The 22,335-nt window shown below is 39.9% G+C and overlaps 1 protein-coding gene across 2 annotated transcripts in view; it reads right to left on the bottom strand.

Moving 5' to 3' along the window:
- Positions 1-12,825: 12,825 nt before the first annotated feature.
- The window catches only part of arhgef37 (Rho guanine nucleotide exchange factor 37), a 41,320-nt gene continuing 31,810 nt past the window's right edge, over positions 12,826-22,335 (bottom strand). For both annotated transcript variants that reach the window (XM_012959806.3, XM_031898823.1), the window contains exons 9-15: positions 19,434-19,538; positions 18,539-18,637; positions 18,116-18,448; positions 17,071-17,199; positions 15,642-15,843; positions 15,228-15,409; positions 12,826-13,713 (exon numbers count right to left, since the gene is read on the bottom strand). In XM_012959806.3, the coding sequence (XP_012815260.2) occupies positions 13,504-13,713; positions 15,228-15,409; positions 15,642-15,843; positions 17,071-17,199; positions 18,116-18,448; positions 18,539-18,637; positions 19,434-19,538 (1,260 nt within the window). In that variant the 3' untranslated portion in view covers positions 12,826-13,503. The remainder of the gene's footprint in view (positions 13,714-15,227; positions 15,410-15,641; positions 15,844-17,070; positions 17,200-18,115; positions 18,449-18,538; positions 18,638-19,433; positions 19,539-22,335) is intronic.

The raw sequence follows: 22,335 nt of genomic DNA, 5'->3' as shown, positions 1-22,335 counted from the left end.
ACTGACTTGCACCCACTGTATTTTACTTTAATAACATGTTTGTCACCATGCAGACAGCTTAAAGGCTTTGCTCAAGTGGTTAAAAAAAAATTCTTTGTCATGGTGACTTATGAATAGCTTAATCCCCTATAAGAATCCAAAGGTAAAGGTGAAGACTCAAGACTATAATGTAAAATATGATACTTGTCTCATTCTTTTAGCTTACGGGCTTGTAAAAAATAGTTCACGTGTCACAGTAAATTGTATCATATGCAGTCAATGTTCCATGAAGTCTAAGCTTGGGACATACTGTTCTTTTCTGTTCAGTCCAGTTGTGATACTGGTGAGAAAATATGCTATGTAATACCATGTACAATCAACAATCACTATAAATAGAGTATACCGTTTTAGGGTCAACTTTTTATAGATCAGTGGTTGCTTGTTTGCCATTATGGCTTAGGCTATATGGGTTAGTAGTTCTCCAGCGCCAGGGAATTGCACTTGGGGCAGAAAGCAAAGGTGAGCACTCAATGACATTGCTGGCTAATGTGGTGTAACCAAATGCCTGTGCAATTGACTACAGCACTGGCTGGACTGTGGCACACAGAATTTTTTTTACCTGTGCCAATGGGCATGGATTACACACATCTGCAGTCTCTGCTGATTAGAGAAGTGATCTGTGTGCTCTCATCATTCCAGGACTATGTTTCTTGAATTATAATGCACAGTAATACTTATTTATCAACACTGGGGAAATTTGCCCATAGTGACCAATCAGTGATTGGCTTTTTTCAGCCAGTTGCAGGTAGAACTATGAATGCAACAATCTGTGAAATCATGGGATACTCACACATTTTTAGGGCAAATCTGTCCAGTGTTGCTAAATGGCGCAAATCATCTCCTCAGCAACTAGTGCATGACACTAGACCATCTGGCTTCAGCAAAGCTTCGGCTACTGGGAAATCTAGCAAAAGTCTTCAAAAGGTTTTCTCTAGGCCTTGGCCTAAGCTGGCCCAACACATTCCAGTCATTTGTCATCAGTGTATAATATATTTTGTGTTATATAGGTGATTTGCCAAACCAAGAAATATAATTTTAGGTATTTTAGAGTTTGCCTTTAGGGTCAACAAACAGATAACATAGTCTAACCAATAGACCAGCATACAAAGGCTGATGGGAATATTATCTGGTTGAATTTATCCTCCTTGCCTGTTTAATAGCCAGGCCTATTGAGGAAAGTGTGTAACATCTGCCGAGCAAACTTGAATTTTATATTTTTGTGAATTTTGATTTTTTTTGGGTCTCTGTCGTATCTGACAGTCATGGGAATAGATAGGGTAATCCCAAGTCTCAGAGGAAGCAACATCATTAATGAGTTAATCAAAAAAGAAACCAGATGGATTTTTTATTTGGGTAAAAGACAACCGGATGGATTAAATTATGAATATGATATATTACAAATAAATACAAAATACAATTGCATTAATTAGAGACAAAAGGAAGAAGATCCCTGCCCTGTAGAGCTTACAGTCTAAGTGGTAAGTAAATTACAGACACAAATTGCTCCTTGCACTGGATTTTACTAGGAAATAGAAATGTGCTTTTTTTTTCTTTGCTTAGGAGTGGAATTTTTTGTATATATCCATGTTATTAGATATGTACATTCTATAAAGTGTTGCAGCATGAAACACATCAGACCATGTTGCTGTTTTAATGGAAGCTCACGTTGCTGAGATTGCACAGCCTGGTAAAAGAAAGAAGCAAATATTAAATAGAGTACAATAGACTTACGGGTAAAATATGAGGAAAGGGCAAAGAGGGAAGCATAAAAAAGAGGCCATAGAAAATGTTTCCCCTTAATTTCATTAATGCATGTTTTGCATAATTTGTCATGAAGGAATATTGGCATTCTATCCCCTGAGTCACCCTAAGGTTGCCCCAGCGATGCCTCCCCTCGTTCCCCAGGACTTACCCTTCCTGTGAAGTATAGTGCAATTGTTATTAAACCAGGAATTTGGTTCTTAAAATTACCAGGAGAAGCTTTTTGCTGCCCCTGGTAACTTGTGGGGTGCTGCCACCTGGGTTGAGCTCTCAACTCGCCTTATGGCAGATGTGCCCTGCTGTCATAGAAAAACATATTTTTTTCAAAACGCATCAGTAAATGGGGCCGTTCCAGTAGAATCTGAAATCTGTTTTTCAAAAAAGAAAACAGATATTGTTTATATTTACTGTAAAATTTGACATGAGGCTAGACATGTTATTAGTTTCTCAGGTGCCTACTTCATGACAAGGGGACTCCTCAATTGACTCTTCGCCTTGAGGCACCTACCTTGAAACACCAGGAGACAGAGGTGGAGAAAATGGCCACAGCATTTATTCACATTTTATCAAATAAATAGGACCTTGCCAGCCTAACCCAAAGCAATATTCTAAAGCCAAAATTCCATAAGAGGTCCTACTATGCTCTGCCGTTCCTCGCTGAAGACTTGAATGAGTATTAGACTACCTCTGCCTATAGAGAGGATGGCCCCAAACTCTGCTACCAGCAGGAGCTGCATCACCAACCCTGAGAGAAGTTCAGCAGCCCTGCTGCCGGTCCTTGATCTGCAGTGTCTCGATGATAGGAAATCCAAGCAGGCTATCACCTAGCACAAGCAGTAGTAGTGTCTTTATCTATCAATCCACCGGGCAGTCACAGGAGAGTACCTCCTCTCTCCCTTTGCTAAAATTACCTGTGCAGTACTCTGGGAAGGTCCTCGTTTATACAATGAACCTAAACCCGCACTCCCTCAGCTCTCCAATAGAAATTCACCGCTCGGTGCACAATGCTAGAGAGGGATCGGCACCCTCCCCACAGACTCCTAACAAGCAAGCAGCAACGGCACTCAAGAGCTACATACGGGACTTGCCCTTAAAATATCCTTTATTGTGGAAATGCAACGTTTGTCAAGCATAAACCCCTTTGTCAAGCATAATAAACATACGTGAAAGTGACGGCAATATATAACCCACTCATAAACAATAATTAGCATCAATCAATTAGACAAATTAACAATGCAATAGTGATAATACTAATCATAAGGAAAAATTTTACACAAAACTACATAGTGTACAATAGCATAGTTTTAGTATAGCAGAAACATATTTTACAATGTAACAAAATTATTATTATTAGTGAACTTAAGCGAAATTCCCAATCATAAAAGTGACTGAGTGCTTACACAATAAACTTAAATAAGTTTCCAGTTTCAATAGTGACTCATTCAATAGTGCTGTAAAAAGGAGCAGACCCTGCCAAATACAAAATAAGAAAACAATGTTGCTGAATTAAAAATGTTACAATGATTAAAAACGTATATCAATAAAATACAAAGTTGCAGAAAAAGAAATGTATCTTACCCTATTCACAGGTGAAAGAGAATAACTATCCCTGCAGATTATTTATCTGAAATAAAACACACAAACAAGAATTTACCATTAATGGCCTATAAAAAAACAAGACATATTAAATTCATCATTTAACCTTTTTGGGTGGCGAGATTGTAAAAGCCAAATCCAATAACATTCTCTTTGTGACAGTACTTTCTTTTTTTCTTGTCCCTGGGTACATACTATTTTCTCTAAAATCTGCCACCGGACTTGTAATACCTGATACCTTAGCCTCGAAACATTGCATTTCCGCAATAAAGGATATTTTAAGGGCAAGTCCCGTATGTAGCTCTTGAGTGCCGTTGCTGCTTGCTTGTTTGGACTCTGGAAGGTCCTTCTCAAACATTAACTGAACCACCCCTTTAACATGGCAACTGTTGCTGTCCTGTAAGCAAAGATCTAACAGTGCTTCATTGAATTTCATGCATTTCTGTGCATGGCAAATGATAAAAATGAACAGAGAAGTAACATGGTATGTTGAGTAATAAATATGGAAGTACCCTTTGGGGGCAGTATACACCTCAACAATGGTGTAACTAGTTGTTAGAGCACTGGCACACAGAAAGATTAGTCATCTGTGATAAATCTTTGATTCTGTGGGTGACTATTCTCCCCAAGTTACCCGAAGTTGGTGACGAGGAAACTTTGGGCGACTTTGGAAAACTAAAGCAAATTGTATTTCATCCCACCAGCAATTCACAGTCTTGCTGGTAGGAAGGCATTTCATGGGGATTAGTTTCCCGTGTGTCAGTGCCCTTATTGGGCCCCACAGCAAATTCAGTTTAGGGCCCCAAAACATTGGTAAGTTGACCTATTCTACCGAGATAAAGTTGCTCATTAATTAAGGCTTTACTGGGCCCCCTACACTTTGGGGCCCCCCTGCTTCCTCAGTAGTAACACCTCTGCACCTCAGCCATCTGAGGATTTCTGGAGTCAATAAGTAATGTTTAAGGTCTTGAGGGTTAACAATGTTTTTCTGGCTGTACCAGGGATATGTCGTAGCACTGTTTTTCTCAATACCATATGGCACACCAAAATACTATGCAAGGATTTTCTGATCCATTTCTGAGCTACCATTGGGATGCCCTTCTGTGCAACTGAGCAGCAGGTGCTTAGGGGCAAGGGAGGGAGGTGAATGTTTACATAAAGGGCACTGAAATCCAATAAGGTCAGATTATAACCTTGCTCCTCCTCAAGTATGTTCTGTTAGTACCAAACATCACTTTTCTGCAGCCTCACACTAGTTGCCTGCTAACTTTATGGCCACAACTGAATACTGTTGAGCAAATGAAACTCACCAGATCAACCCTTTAAATGGAGGGAAGTTTCTGCAGCTGTCTACAGTGTGTTGAAGAAACACAATAGCATGGCAGATAAAAGCAAAACAGTTATATATGGCCAGGGCAAGCATAAATCAAAACATGAGGTCAGAGGGCGCTGTACATAAAACCTTTCCCTCTATAGGCTGGGGCAAAAATGATGCAAATTGGTAAGTGTACATGTTATAAATTACTTAAAAGCTGTGACAGATGCTCTAGGGCCTATTAATGAGCACAATACAATGTGCAATATGTGGGTGGCACTCTCTGCAGGTTGCTAACAGCATATATGAATTCAAGCACCTTTGTGAGAAGCATCAATACATGCTCAGTTTTGTGTATAGCGCTTAGAATTTCACTTATAAATGTGTAATCATACTATGCTAAAGTAAGGGCTGTAATGAGCATTGAAGCATTATGTTGAACACTGCAAGAAGTTACAGTATAGAGTCCTCTAAGAAGGTGAGCTTTACAGTGACCCTGACAACTGAACATGCACCATAATACACAAGTTAAAAACCATGTGACTGGTAAAATGTCCGAAGAGCAGTTATCAAGCAAAAAAAAAATAAATCAATGCAGCTCAGAAGCAGGTTGTTGTACCTTGAGTTTCCTGCTCTTAATCAGCTCAGGTGGGGAGGTTCCTACAAGTCAGTCCCGACCCTCAAAGAGCAAATATTGCCTACCCTATGCTATCAGGTGTATTTTCCTGAACCATGTGTCTCAAATGTATGGCAGTGTTAGTTTACAGCCATAAATCTGACACACAAGGCTCAGCGGAACACTTCAGTTACATTCCATGAAAGCAGTCCCTTTTGTAAGCTGAGTTTGCTTTGATTCTTCTAGACCTAACACACATAGCTGCTGAAGTAACGTAAGGCAACATTTGTCTTGCTTTTAATATACAGATCATCTAAACCAAAAATTTAAAGGACAAGGAAAGTCAAAATCTATTAAGCACACTATTAAATAGTACTACTATTGCTGTGTAAAAACGCTATATTCCTGGCTTGCCTAATGAAAGATTTACAGAGATACACATACTACAAACTACATACTTGTTTCAGTGAACGGCGCCGCCATCTTTAACAAGGGATGCCCAGTCCCTTTCCCTCACTGTCTCTACTGCGCACGCGTCCCCCCCTGCGGCCTGCCGGCTCACAAACTAACTCAGCACAGAATGTAATAAGCCATCAGCTGCCACACCCCCCCCCCCTTGCTCCGATGCACACTCAGCACAGAATTTAATAAGCCATCAGCCGCCCCCCCCCCCCCGCTCCGATGCACACTAAGCACAGAATTTAATAAGCCATCAGACGCCAACACCAAGCCCCCCCCCCCCCCGATCGCCACTGCTGACACAATCAGCACAGAATGTAATAATCCAGTCCAGCCATCAGCCTGTTTGGCTTCTGATCTTTTGAACAGGTGAAATATGGGGAGACTTAAGGGCACTATTGAGACAACTGAAGGTATGCCTGCAGCTTGAGATTAATTCTTTACTAGCCTTTTTTTCTTCTCTAATGCCCCTCTAAATCTGGTTGAGCAGTGGGTGCTCTGGTGCTCTGGTGTCAGCTAATTTTGCTATTTCCCAGTGCCATTTGGCAGCTGGTAATGATTGGGTTGCCTTGCACCCACTAATGCTGTATTCTTTAACTTGTGCTGGATTTTTATCCAATGCAGAGCACAGCAAGACCACAAACAAGCTATGGTGAACTTGTACTTATGTCTGGAATCTTATAAAAACCTATAAACAGTTTTTTGTGCACTTTTAAATGGTGCATAAATGGTGCACACTTGTTTAAAATAAAGTAAGTAATGCATTCCAAATGAGTTTTTAAAATAAACACAAGGAATTATGGGAACTAATCCCAAAGAGCTCCAAAAAATATCCTATTTACATGGGTTTATCTTATTGGCTGAAGCTAACCCACTGGGTTTTTAAACAAAAGCCAGGATAATAGCTGATCAGATTCCCAACTACTGACCGGTTTCGCCCATCTTGGGGCTCGTCAGTGTAGTGCAGGGTTTTCTGATCAGCTTAGGCATGAGGCGATCCCCTCAACCCTTATGATTTATTTGTGGATCCACACTCCTGGTTCTACCTAAGCCAAGTAGGCCGAAACTGGTCTGTAGTTGGGAATCTGATCAGCTAAAATTCAGTGGATGAGCTTTAGCCTATAGGATACACCTATGTAAATGAGATATTTTTGGAGCTCTTTGTGATTAGTTCCCAGAATTCCTTGTGTTTATTTGCAGGGCCGGATTTATAAGTCGGGTGCCCCGAGGCCGCCCCCTGTCCGTCGCCCTCCCCAACCCCCGGCCCACGCGCATGCGCAACTGGCACACGCACCCTCTGCGCATGCGCGAACTCGCGATCGCGCATGTGCGGTCTTTTCAATTGCATACGGAGCAATGGAGTTTTTTTACAAAAAGGGGATGAACTGCTATATCAAAGGCTGAAGTAACGTAATGAAGAATATCGATGGAAAATGCCAAACTAATAAACTACACAGCTCTGGAAATCATTGCTTGTAACAAATCATGGCAGTTCCTATTTTTACAAACACTCATGCTTAAAATTGTCCCGATCTCCCCATAGTTCCAGATGTGCACATCCCAAGCAAAGCAAATCTGTGGATTCTTGCAAATGCCAGAGGGGCTGCTGTAAGATGCCATAGACAGTCACTGTTTAGTGGGCCCATGGGGGGTTGTGTGGGCCTCTGTGTACTTGAAATGCCAGTGTCTGTTTTGAGTCCCAGTCCTGGCCTGCTAGGGAGGCATCAGGAAGCTGCATTGTGTGGCTAGACAGACAGACCAACAAAGATCTAATTGAACTACTCTGTAGCCTGTTGAATATGCTTACAAAAGGGTTGCCTAGAGCAGCAGCCAGGTAACAGAGCTTAAAATGTATGAATTGCTTAACAAAATTGCTCTGCGCATACCAACATTGCTATTCTCCAAAGTTATGGAGCTGTCCAATCAACTGTTGTTGAACTACACTTCCCAGTCTGAACTGGAGTTCATTGGTACTGGGGTGTTAAATGAAAAACAAATGATGGGTCACAGGATAAACAACTCATGCCTAGACTGGCAGTCCATCATTGCTTACATATTTACACCCTCCAGAAATATATTAATGAGCATTCTAAAGATAATATGAAACCCTTGTGTCTGTTATACTGTCCATGTATCTTGTTGTCTCTTCAGCTCTGGCCCTGAGAATGGCAAGTGATCCCTCTGCCAGAGCCTCTGCAGATTGCTTTTGTCCTGATCAATAGTTAAGTGCAAGAGAGCTCCATAAACAGCGGCTCTCATCCTGGAGAATAAATGAGCTCACATCGATTTCCCTTCAACCTGTTGAGGGGGTCCTCACAAACCCCTTTGTTTTTCAAAAGGCCTGCCTTGGTCCACAAAAACATACACATCACTGGCTCAGTTTCCTTTCAAAACATTTACCGCAAGATGCTGTTTGCTGCCTAACCTGTTATCTGCAGGAGGCAATTGCTCTCCTCCTGTTTTGTAAGCAACATCTATTTCCAAACTGCTAGTTATGTTTTGCTGTGCCGCCACCTAGTGGATAGTGCTACTTGATTGCATCTAAGTGTTAGCAAGCTTAAATCATATCAGTATCAGCATATAACACTTAGGGGGCATTCAGGGCTTTAAAATGCTTACTTGCGAAACATGTGATTATAAATGTGGAGAAATATATTGAATATAAAATGTTTATGTATGTATGTATGTATGTATGCATGTACAGTATATATGCTTGTTGTAAACTTTTGAAAGTAATATCATTATACATTATATTATCCCTCTCTAAAACTAAACTGCTTGAATAAAAAAAGTTGTGCTTACAATGCTACCAGAGTAGGGGTGTCAGATCTTGCAACTATACTGGTTAACAGTTAATACCTTATACCAACTGGAGGTGTCAACCTTTAACATGGTATGCCCTCTCCAGAGGCTCATGCTATTGAACTAACCCTTCCTAGAATAGTAGGTTGTTTACATAGGGGCAAGTTGCTTCAGAATAGTCAGTTGGGCTACCCATGGTCACTTTAAGGTACCAGTGGACCCAAAGCAAAGAGTTTGATCATGGACCCCCATAGCTGCCCTTCCTAAATGAGTAGGCTGTCTGCAGTGGGGAAAGTTACTTAAGAGTAGTAAACTGGACTACCAATGGTCACTTTAAGGTACCAGTCGACTCAGGGCAAAGATTCCTGGAACCACACAGCTGCCCTTTCTAAAACAGTAGACTGTCTTCATGGGGGGCAAGTTACTTAAGAGTAGTCAATTGGAACACCCATGATCAATTTAAGGTACCAGTGGACTCAGGGCAAGGATTTCAAGCCACCCTAAGAATAGCAGTACTACCTCAAAACAGGTGAAGTTATAACAGAAAGATCAGCTTGTCCTTATTGCTAGAAAATAAACAAGTAGGACCTTTATTCTGTATACATGATATTCTGTGTCAGACTTCCTTCTCTCAGAACCCCCCCCCCCTTTGCTGTGTGAGTTTAAAAGCTGTTCCAGGAGCAGTGTGCAGGCAGGAAAGTGAAGACTGTGCTAAAATGGCATCTTAAACAAGCAGAGGAAGCTTCTAGGGCTCTTTACTCAGGTATGGTAAAGCTTTATGCAGAATAATCATAGCGTTCTAGTTTGCACTATTGTGATGAATTTATTGGCAATAAAATGCCCAAATGCCTTTAAGATACCAACTATTTATAAGAAAGATCCCTGTTATTCCAGTAAATAAAAATACATGTATTGTATAGGTCCTTTACTTGATTAACATGAGGCTACAAGAGGTCAAAGCACACATGCAGATACATGGAAGATGGTAGCAATGAGCAGGAGAGCATGTATCCTATTGTATTCTGTTGGTCAAACCACCAAATTTATTTTATTTTCCCTAATAAGTCACTGGTTTGACCTAAGATTTGGTCAGGCCTGATATCCACTGGGATATACAGTATATTTGCTGAGAAACTTTAGACCCACTAAGCTCTATTTCATATTCTCATTATAAGCACAATACCATGCTTCTATAAAATACATGTGATGGTATTAGGTATGGCTGTGGGTTTGCACCCATTTATGTTTTTATGTTATGGATGACCTGGATCTTATCCTTCTATTTAGTGGCTGCTACCCTTTAGCACTAGTGGAGGATCTGGAGTATTTTTCTATAATTTGTGTCATTTTTATAATTCAGTCATCCATCATCCATATGAACAGTCATCTGCTTGAATGTGATTTGTTCCATTACCTAATATCCATCAATCAATTTATTATTTGGATTTTGTGAAAGGCTCTGTGAATTTGTGGCAATTCTTCTATTTTATCATTATATTATTATTATTTTCTTTCCCTCTTCTTCACCTCTTGTGTAATTGTTTACAATTTTCTATCTGGTTTATAGCAGATATGCCAACTCATGACAATCATCAGGGTGCCAAGGCAATAAAAATAAGGGAAACTGTCATATGTTAGTAAGACTAGTAGAAATATAAAATCATTATGATCATGGAATGCCCACTTGATCTTTGCAGGAAGAGTTTGAGAAACAGCAATATTGCTTAACAATATACCCTGCTCATCAGTGTAGTGCAGGGTTTTCTGATCAGCTTAGGTAGAGTCACCATGTGGTTCTACAAACAAATAAATAAGGTTGAGGAGACTGCCTCATACAGAAAACCCTGCACTACACTGATGAGCCTCAAGTAAGGTGAAACCGGTCTGTAGTTGGGAATCTGATCAGCTATTGTCCTGGCTTCAGCTTCAAACCCAGTGGGTGAGCTGTAGCCTAAAGGATAAACCCATGTAAATGGGATTTTTTTAAGAGTTTGGAATTCATTCCCAGAATTCCTTTTGTTTGCTTTTGTCTGTATGAGGCAGTCTCCTCAACCTTATTTATTTGTTTGTAGAACCACATGGTGACTCTACCTAAGCTGATCAGAAAACCCTGCACTACACTGATGAGCCTCAAGTAAGGCGAAACCGGTCTGTAGTTGGGAATCTGATCAGCTATTGTCCTGGCTTCAGCTTCAAACCCAGTGGGTGAGCAGTAGCCTATAGGATAAACCCATGTAAATGGGATTTTTTTTAAGAGTTTAGAATTCATTCCCAGGTACAAAGTAACCGTTTATCTGACCATGCAGGCAGTCTGCAGGTAACGCGTCAGGGTACCCAGCTAAGGTTCCCTCCCACCCTCTCCTGTGGATCACATGAGCCCAGCCCCTGCCATGTAATACAAAGGCAATGCAGTCAGCAGCAGTAGGTGTGAGTCCTCATGAGAAGGGTTTATTGTAATTAGCAGCAGTGTCAGGCATCTGTATACCAGTAAGCAAATAATTACAGTTAATTCATTCAACTTAATGGTTTGCACATTTAATTTTAGAACAATAGTCAGATATTAACAAGAAACCACAAGGCTCTATTACCTTTACCCCCCGCCCAAATAAATGGTTTAACCCTTTGCATGCTGTGCCCTTTTGATCTTGTTATTTAATATGAACATAGCTTAGATCAAAAAGAAAACAAGGAAACATAGAATTCACAGTACTGGCATGATGGCCCTTTCCAGTCAGCACTGTAGATTCAATGGCATGTAAAGAATTAAAAGGGAACCAAAACTAATTTTTATTATGACCCCCCCCCCCCAAATTAAATATATATTTATGACGGGTGACATATCATGACCTCTATCATCTACTTAGGTGGTGAAAGTTTCATCCTCTTAATCTCAAAATTCTGAAAATATTGCAACCATCCCAAGTGCACCAACATTGCATTATCTTAAAGGAGAAGGAAAGCTTTAGCAGAATGGTGTATGTAAATACAGCCATAAACACTTATATAACTGCTGCCCAGAGTCTCCAGTTTAAAGAAACACCACATTTCTTTCCTTTTCAGAAAAACCCTTCAGGGCATGGCATGAGGCTGCTCAGTTTGTTCTTCTCTCCCCCTTCCTTCTGCTCGTTCCTCTCCCATCTCTGCTTTCCCCCCCTCCCCTTTTGGCTGTAATCTGAGCTACCAGCAGCCACAGCAGCAGCATGTATTTATTTATTTTCAATTTAAGCAAAATTACTACCATTAGTGGTGAACTGATTCCTCTAACTAGTTTAATCCTAAAATGTTTTCCTTGGGTGCATGAATACTTGTATATCTGTTTCAATTTCATTTATTTCCATATCACAAAATAATTAATGTAATTCATATAATATGTTTACACTATTGTACAAGGATGTGACAATTCTGAAATGTGAATTCATTCTTGTGTTTCTGAAGGATCAGGTTTGGTAAATATGGGACATTAAGAGAATTAATTTTGTGCCAAGTCACAACAGGTCTAAAAATAACCATTTATGCTATACTGGACCAGAGACACATAGGGGCACATTTACTTACCCACGAACGGACCGAATGCGTCCGATTGCGTTTTTTTCGTAATGATCGGTATTTGGCGATTTTTCGGAAAATTATCGCGACTTTTTCGTTGCCATTCCGAATGTTGCGCAAAATCTGGCGATTTTTTTGTAGCGTTAAAACTTGCGCGAAAAGTCACGCCTTTTTCGTAGCCATTCCGAAAGTTGCGCAAAATGTTGCGATTTTTTCGTAGCCTTCGGATTCATTCAAGCTTCAGTATGGTGACTTTTCTTGGGCCAGGTTGGAGCTGCAGGGTGCCATTGAGTCCTATGGGAGGGCTTCCAAAATCATGCTAAGTCTGAAAGTTTCGTCCGCCGCTTACGAGCGCTCAATACGAAAAAGTTGCGACAAGATACAAGCGAATCGTAATGGCTACGAAAATTCGCGTTTTTTCGCGAAACTCGTATTGGTAACGAAAAAGTCGCGACAATTTCCGAAAAGTCGTAAAGGCGGCGAAAAAATCGCAAAAAATACGAAAAAGTCGCAAAATGTTCGTTTTCCAATCGGAATTTTTCCAATTCGGATTCGAATTCGTGTCTTAGTAAATCAGCCCCATAGAGTTACAGTAGATGACTGTGTCACAGATTCACAGTTTATAACTGCAGATTACAAAAAAAAACAAAACATTCTTCAAACACATCAAAAGGCATTTTGGCGGCAACAGAAAAATTCAAAATGATTTTATTGGCTACCAGTGGGTTATCTTATTTACAATAAACAGTGAATAGAATTAGTGTTCATCTGGTGAGCAGCCAAGGAATAATTGGGCACAGTGATCAGCTAGATTCATATTCCTTGCTGTCTCTGCACAACTAAGACAGAATTAGGTTAACAGATATTAGTCAGGTTTCATATATATTAATATAATATAAAAAAGTGAGAAACCATGAACTCCTTGGTCATGCTTTATATTTATATATATATATGCTAAATTAAAGCTCCAGTCTAACCAGATCATTCCCAGTTTCAGCTGGAAATACCCTCAATCCACCCAAACATCACACCCATGTTCCTGTACTCCTCGTCCCTTATCTGGAGTGTGAATCAGGCCTATCCTTCCAAAACGTGGGGCGTATGGATTATTAACATTGGTGAAACAGTACATCCAGTGAATTTATTTCGACACGGAATGATTTATGGCATTGCAAAGGAGGATTTGCTTTGCTTACAGTCAGCGGTGTTGTACAGTTTTGGTCTGTACTTTTGAGCTGCCACCCTGTGTGTTCTTGGCAGTTATGCCATTAGCAGATGAGTTTGCTGTACAGAGAATAATTACAATTTGCATGGAGTCCAGGAAAACTAAAATCCTACTTCCCAATAATCTCATGAAATCTGGAAAAGTTCATGTTGGCACAACCCAGCCATAGGTATTCTGCACAGGCACCCTCACAAGGTAGCTAGATGGCACATAGCCCCTCTGGCCTCGAACCTCCACAAGGCTCCACTCTGGGCTTCCCTTCTTGTCATGAGGTTCCAGTACAGTTATATGTTCTCCTGCTATTATAGTCGCCTCATAATCGCTGCGGGCAGTGAATCCATATCCTGCAATGACCTGCAACAATCAGAGCCAAATAGTTCAGAAAGGGAGAGGAGAGAATAATAAAACAGCCTTGGCTGCCACATATCCATGTTCCAATATAACTATGTTAACAGGAGAGAAAGTATCCGAACAGACAGAACTTCCCATCCTCCATTGAATAAATTGAACAAATGTACTACTATTTAACTTGTATGCATATTAAAGAACCAATAATACAAAAAAATGAAAATGTATCAAAGTAATTAAAATATTATGTTCTGTTGTCCTGCACTGCTAAAAAAATTGTGTTTGCTTCAGAATGACTGCTATAGTTTATATAAACAAAACTGCTGTGTAGACACAGGGGCAGCCATTTCCAGCTGAAATAGGGCAACATGGCACAGTTTACATAGCAGTTAAGCTTTCAAGAGCACAATTGTGCTCTACAGAGCTTATCTGTTATCTGCTATGTAACCTGTGCCTTTTCTCCTTTTTCCACACTGAATGGCTGCCCCATGGCTACACAGCAGCTTATGTATGTAAATTATAGTGTTTCTATAGAAAACACACTGGTTTTGCCAGTGCAGGGCAACTGTATACTATATTGTAATTACTTGAAAACACTTTCATTTTTTAATGTTACTCTTTCTTTAAAGTGAAAATCCTATCCCATGCAAGCAACGTATTATAAGCCAATTACCAGGGTACAAAGATAATAGTAACTAATAACCGACGTTGTAGCAACTTAAAATAGGAACCACACAGGGGTATATAGCTACAAAATAAAGTAACAAATACAATAATATTACAGAAAGGTCAGGCACGGTGCCCAGACAAACTGTAAGATAAGCCGTGCACAAAAAATCAAAAAGAAACAAATGCATTGACTGTGGGTCAGCAGCAATCCCACCAAAATTATATGGGTAAATATAATATCATGAGTAAGCCAAAAAAGGGTACGAATCAAGACTTGTTATTTCTAAAGGGGGAAAAAAAAGCTCTAGTTATACCTTTTTATAAATATGCCTCTAAAAGTCCTATTCAACTGCATAGAGAGTAGTGAAATTTCTCTCCTGTGAATTGCGGTCAGCTCTATTTTCACACTTTGATTACATGCCTCATTATGTGAACTAATGACTTAAGATTTTTACTAAAATTTTAGGGCAAGCAGCTACTTTATTATTATTTTTATACTCTCTATATGGTGCAAGCATAGTCTGCAATGCAGGGATTATACATCATTATCTGCCCTTACGGAGCTTACAGTCTAAGGTCCCTATCACACTCACACATACAAGTCCATTATAATCCACAGCTCAACTATGTCCCACTCTTGAGTCTCTTATTCTCTTTGTGCTTGTTAGAGTGTGGGAAAGACTATTATAAACTTTAGTCCATGTTACTACATGGCTTCTGTAAATCTCATAAACTAAAAAATTATTCAGAAAGGGGTCATTGAACTCATGCAACCAGACTGAAGAGACAGCTAAGAGGAAGTCAGATTGTGTTCCCTATTGTAACCATTTACTGACCCCGATTCCACCTACCTGGAAAATTGGAGTAGTATTCTGGGATTCTGTGTAGATGGGTTGTGGGCATTCTAGTGGATTCATTGAATGGCGCCTCTTTTCCACTGTTTCACTTAGGCCAAGGAAATTCTGGGACGGCTTTGGAGTGTTCACGGATTGGTAGGGCTGAAGTTTGTTACAGGGTACAAATCCTCTTGTCCCTGCCAGAAATATGCAAATGAAACAGTGCATATAGTGATCCTACATTACATATAGTGATCTTACAAAAAGCCAAAATATGCCCCATAGCAGTGTTGAGTAAATGACCCTATGCAGGGCAATTAAAATACAAACAATCCAAATATGAATACAAACAATCCAAATAGGATAAAGAAAGGTACATCAGTTTCAAATACCGTACTCTAATTCCCTGCAGGGGTGAATGTACTTTACCTCCCGCGGTGTCCACCAGCCATCTGTGTGTGTTCCCTTTGGTATCTGATTTCTGCAGCACGGCTACTATTTCAAAACGATGCAGAGTAAGATCCATATCCCGACTGCCGTTGATATTGCTCATTACTTGATAGATCTCCTTCTGGTGGCCATGACGTTTTATCAACTTCTGGACTTGTAGAACAATGGCTGGATCATGATCCTACAAAGAGAAGAAATTATGTCTCCCAATAAACACAAAATGTCACTGTAATAAATACAGTAGATATGGGCAACTCATTTTTTTTATTTAAAGATTAGGAGGCAAGCACTAGTTTGAGCGGGTATTCCAGTCTAATGAGTTTAACTTTAAATGACTGATGGAATTATGAAGAGGGAGGGTAATTTATTAACACTGGACAGTATCCCATTGCAACCAATCAGTGATTGGCTTTTTTTGGGCCAGCTGCAGGTAGAACAATGAATGCAACCATTTGATTGGTTGCCACGGGTCACTGCCCACAGGCAAACTTGCCTAATGTTGATAAATGACCCCGCGTAAGTTGTATCTACTCAGAAAACCCTATTGTCCACTTGCCTTATGAACTTCTGCTGCAGTACTTTTACAGCTTTCGTAGGGACCAGAGTCAATTGGCAAAAATAAACTTTCAACAACACAGAAGAACATATTGTTATTTGCAAACCTCACAGAGTGTATTAGGGTTAAGGTTAGATAGACTTTGTAATTAAAGGTATACTGGTTAAAAAGGGTATATATAGAAATATACAGAGTATAGTATATAGAAATAGGCCAGGAGATAATTTGAGTTTAAATAACATTAGGTGCCTCTAAGCATAGAGCAGTGCTCAAGCTATCCATCACCCCCTAAAAAATGCTGCCTTTTAAATGGGCATTGAGGGTACCATTTTTAGGTTTCATTACTTTCATTTGTCATATAATAGCAATTAGAAATCATAAACAGAGAGACAAGGGTTTTTTTCTTTAAATTTGTCGCATAAAGCAATGGGTTTACACTATGGGGTTATCAGGGGCCAAAACAATAATGTGTGACAAATTGTAACATCTGTGCACCCTGTTTAAAGAGCTCCAAGTAGATATCAGAATAGCACTCAATAGTAAGAAATCCAAGTCTGGCTTGGGACTCCTCCAGTTACATGGGAGTAGGTGAAACAATCGGTTACCTGAAAGCAGTTCTAATGTGTAGCGCTGGCTCCTTCTGAAAGCTCAGACTCAGGCACAATGCACTGAATACACAACAATATTACAACTAAGAAAAATACATTTGTTGGTTCAAGGATACAGTTTTAGTCCAGGAGGGCATGAGAAGATCTTTGCTTAAGCAGGGCAAGCCTATATACCTAAAAAATAACATATAGAACATATGACCTCAACTGAGATGTCCAACAAGTTTTTAACTAATAAGCAAACCTGTACTGCTGGAGAGGGCATCTGCTGCTCAAATTTCTTGGTGAGTTCAGTTAGCTGAGCAAGGGAGCTACTGATAATGTCCTCTGCCTGCCTCCTAAAGTTCACTTCCGCAAGCTTGCAGTTTGGGGTCTGTAATAAAAGAAAACACAAAACATTATAGTTTAGCAAGCTGCAGTCCTATTTGCCATGGTTTTTGTAATGTCTTGCAGAAAACAAGAAATTATCCCCAGTTTCATTTGCTGTCACATCCTGTTTCTTCGAAAACACAGTCTGAGGAGGAGCTTGAAAAACACATTAAGAACCCCTCTTTATTTCTGCAGATCTTATTGAAAAGGTGTGATTTGTTTGTACAGAGTTTATTATCTTTATTTTAATATATTACCTTGTTTACACGGGAAGACATGGAGTTCAGGGAAAAATCAACCAAATTCCTAGGAATGCTTTCTTATAAGAAAATACATGTTTCTATTTTTAATTTAAAGAATAGGCAGATTATATTTCCAACAAAAGTGTGATTTATTGTGCTCCTGTTGTTCAAAGTTAGACTGTATCGCTTCTGTAAGATGACAATCCTTGTCTGTATATATTACCTAACCTTGTGTCTCACTTATCCGTGCTCCCTTTAGACTGTAAGACCTCTCTTGGTTTGCTTGAATGTCACTTTATTTTCATTATCCGTATGTAATTTACTGCAGAATATAGAGCACTAATAAAAATGCACAGCACAATATTATTAGAGCCACATCATCCAACTGTACTTATGAGGCCCCATGTAGCATTTGGGTCTGTTGTTTCTAATGTTCTATCGATACTAGGCCCACCTCCATTTGGGATATCTTTGCCTGGCCACCTAGTCTTTCAGTAATGAATACTGGCATTTGTTTTCCTACTGATTAATAACTGAATAAAAGGGGGGTTAATTTATATTAATCTGTAGTAGAACTATAATACTGGAATAGGATATTTGCCCCAACCTATTTACATGCAACACAAGAGGCAATTTATCATTTTCAATACACCAAACAATTGGTTTTGACAGATTCACCTTAGAAGCTAAAGATTCTGCTGCTCGCCATCCTGCTTGTGCCAGTTCTTTCTGAAGACCAATGAAAGTGAGTAGGAGCTGATGAAGCAACTGGTGGGACAATGCAATACATCCAGGCAGTTCAGACAGCAGCCTTGAATGAAATCCTAAGTAAGCATTCTTGATGTCCTCCTCCTCATAAGTCATTTTCCCACCTGTCTCTTGTAATTTGCTTTCTAAATTTTCATAGTCAAGTAGCTTGTCCGTATGCTTTCGGATCAGGTTCTTGGGACCTTTAAGGCACTGTGACAGCTTGGTAAGAGGCTGCCAGACAAGCAGGTCCAGTCTTCTTTTCTGTGAAATGTAGACAGAACTTAGACAGTGATCTCCTTTAAAATCAAATACTGTATGTATACATGATATACAAAAGAGATGACCACTTACATATTCTGGGTACAGATTCTGAGAAAAATTCTGAAGCTCAAAGACTGAGAAATCTGGGATCTCCAAAGAAAAGAAATCAAGCTGAATGGTGCTGAAATCCTAAAAGCAACCAACATAACCAGGTTTTACATATAGGGCAATTGTCCAAAACAATGTTTAATTTGTAAAAGCATTTACAATCAGTATATTGAGACATTTTTATGTATTTCCTGATATTTATATATTGCTGACACATTTCTGCAGTAATTATACTAAGCAGAGATTATCCTTCATTCACATCAGTCCCTGCTCCAGTTGAGCTTACAGTCTAAGCATTCACACACACTATGCTCAATTTTATCAGGAGCCAATAAACCTGCCTGTATGTTTTTTGTGTGGGAGTAAACCAGAGTTTCCCGGGGAAACCAATGCAGACACAGCGTGAGCATACAAACTTCTTGAAGATAGGGGCCAAGCCAGAATTGAACACAGGACCCTAGTGCCGCAAGGCAGAAGTGCTCAGGGCACTGTGCTGCCTATATACCCAGACTCTTAATATAGCCCTGTTACTGGACTGCAATGTACGGTTTTGATTACTTTTTAGAAGTTTTCCTCCTTGGGTGTTCATACTATATGCAAACACTAAGGGAAATCTGTTAGAGATGACAGGCCCCACTACAAATTATACCTACAGTATGCAGAGTACAATGTCTAGGTCTTTGTGCTGTAGCTCTAATATAATCTTGATTTTATGTCAGAGGGTTCACAAGAATAGTAATCATGCCATTTTTGAATAAAATGTAATGCAACCAAGATACATATTCTGTGGATTGTGCATTTCATTGCATGCCCATAATTCTGGTAGCAAAAGCAACAAATTAGGGTCAATACAGTTTAACTCATTTGGCAATCTCACCTCAAGATTTTTCATATAACTTGCCATATTCTGCTTCATTAGTTTAACTGCCGCTTCAAGAATATGGAAATGTTCTACCAAACTATCAAATGCTTTGTCTTCTCTCTGTAAACACAATGAAAAAGGTTACCCAGTGCACATTTCTTATAGCATTAAACCATTTGAACCGAAGAACCCACTTGGATGAGTGGTGAAACGTTTTCAATAAAACTCAAAAAAGTCCAGTTGTTTGAGATTCAGTTCTACTAAATACTATTATCATGGCCAAGATGAATGAGAATCTTCATTAGGGATGTAGCGAACCTAAAAAAAAATGTTCGCGAACCCGTTCGCGAACTTTCGTCGGAAAGTGCGAACGTTCGCGAACTTTGCGAACCCCATAGACTTCAATGGGAAGGCGAACTTTAAAACCTAGAAAAGCCATCTCTGGCCAGAAAACTGATTTTAAAGTTGTTTAAAGGGTGCCATGACCTGGACAGTGGCATGCAGGAGGGGCATCAAGGGCAAAAATTTCTCTGAAAAATACGTTGTTGACACAGCGTTGCGTTTTGTGCTGTTAAGGGGAGAAAACATACTACATTCCTAAACTTATGTAATAAACTGCTTTAAAAAGTCCGGCATCTACATTCCAATCAAGTCGTGTAAAGGTTACGGCCGGTTCACACGCAAAGACAAAACGCCGCGTTTACTGCAACGAAAAAAAACGCAAAAAGCTTTAATGATACTGTCAAGTGTGCGAATATTAGTTTTTACTAGTTGCTTGTCACCTCCAGGACGTTCGTCCCGTCGGTGGGAATATTTCTGTAGTGGTGTGTTTAGCAGTCACCGTGCTTGTGCGCACGTGCATGGTCAGGCAGAGGTAATTCAATGTACAGTAACGTGAACCAAAAAACACTGATTCTGCAGTGTGGGCCCAGGTTTGTCCTACCTTTTCGATCACCTGTGGTGACCATAAAAGATACGATTTTGCCGCAGTTGCAGAACCCTGAAAAATCAGGAATGTGTACATTCCTAAAAAATTATGGGTTTTTTGTTGCAGCCACTGAAGCACAGAGGACAGAAAAAATATCTTAGATAGATGGTATCATAACCATGCCCCAGGCAAACCCTTTCAAAGAACTAAGATAGGGTGACAACAAGCACAGAAGACATTAAAAACATCAAAGCTAGATGGTATAATAACCATGCCCCAGCCAAACCCTTTCAAAGAACTCAGATAGGGTGACAAGCACAGAAGACATTAAAAACATCAAAGCTAGATGGTATCATAACCATGCCCCTTACATTTATCCACATTAAATCTCATCTGCCACTTAGCTGCCCAGATTGCCAGTTGGTCAAGATCCTGCTGCAGGGATGTCACATCCTGGATAGAATTGACTGGTCTGCAGAGTTTTGTGTCATCTGCAAACACTGATACATTACTCATAATACCCTCCCCTAAGTCATTTATGAACAAATTAAACAAAAGTGGACCCAGTACAGAACCCTGAGGGACCCCACTGAGAACCTTACTCCAAGTAGAGAATGTGCCATTAACAACCACCCTCTGTACCCGATCCTGTAGCCAGTTTTCTATCCATGTGCAAACGACTTCATTAAGACCAATAGACCTTAGCTTAGAAAGCAGTCGTTTGTGGGGAACGGTATCAAATGCTTTGGCAAAATCCAAATAGATTATATCTACTGCATCCCCACTGTCCAGCCTCTTACTTACCTCATCATAAAAAGCAATTAAATTGGTCTGACATGACCTGTCCTTCATAAAGCCATGCTGATTACTGCTCATAATGCCATTCTCCACTACATAATTTTGAATGTGATCCCTTAACAAGCCTTCAAATAACTTGCCCACCACGGATGTCAAACTTACAGGCCTATAATTGCCAGGCTGAGATCTTACTCCCTTTTTAAATATGGGAGTGACATTCGCCTTCTTCCAATCCCTAGGTACCATACCTGATGAAAGAGAGTCTGAGAATATCAGAAACAAGGGCCACTGCAATTCTGCCCCTAGCTCTCTCAGTACCCGAGGGTGTATTCCATCTGGCCCAGGTGCCTTGTTTACATTTATCGTGTGTAACCCTTTAAGCACCATATCCTGTGCCAACCACTGTGTAGTTGGAGCTGAGGCAACAGTGAAGCTATTGGGTGGGACTTGGCCCACTGGCTCCTCTACTGTATACACAGAAGAAAAGAACTGGTTAAGCACATCTGCCTTTTCTGTATCCGCTGTAACCATATTGTTATTATAACTCAATGGGGCCACACCCTCAACCTGCATCTTTTTACTATTAATATACTTAAAAAACTTTTTGGGGTTAGTCTTGGCCTCGGCCGCGATGCGCTCCTCATTTTCTATCTTTGCCTTCCGGATTGCTGTTTTACAACACTTGTTACAGTGTTTATAATCATTAAACGCAGCTACTGTCCCCTCTGACTTATATTTCTTAAAAGCTTTCCTTTTTTTCCCTATTAACTTCTTTACCTCAGAGTTAAGCCACATAGGGTGATTCTTAACACTTCTACTTTTTCTTATTAATGGAATGAATTGAGAACAGTAATGATTTAATATCATTTTAAATGACAACCATTTCTGCTCTGTATTTTTATCAGAAAACATAATGCCCCAATCTATGCCCTGAAGCGCTGCCCTTAAGGAGCTAAAATTTGCCTTCCTAAAATTCAGTGTCTTTGTTGCCCCCGTGTAAATTTGTTTCCTGCACCAAACATCAAATGAAATAACATTATGGTCACTATTACCCAGGGGTTCAACCACTTGCACATTTGCTATACGTTCTGGGTCATTAGAGAACACTAGATCTAGTATAGCATGGTTCCTGGTTGGCTCCTCAACAACCTGTGACATAAAGTTGTCGTGCAGCAAGTTTATAAACATGTT

Source organism: Xenopus tropicalis, chromosome 3 (assembly GCF_000004195.4).
Source record: "Xenopus tropicalis strain Nigerian chromosome 3, UCB_Xtro_10.0, whole genome shotgun sequence".
In the NCBI taxonomy this organism is placed as follows: Eukaryota; Metazoa; Chordata; class Amphibia; order Anura; family Pipidae; genus Xenopus; species Xenopus tropicalis.
This window is presented reverse-complemented; position numbering and strand designations above follow the sequence as displayed.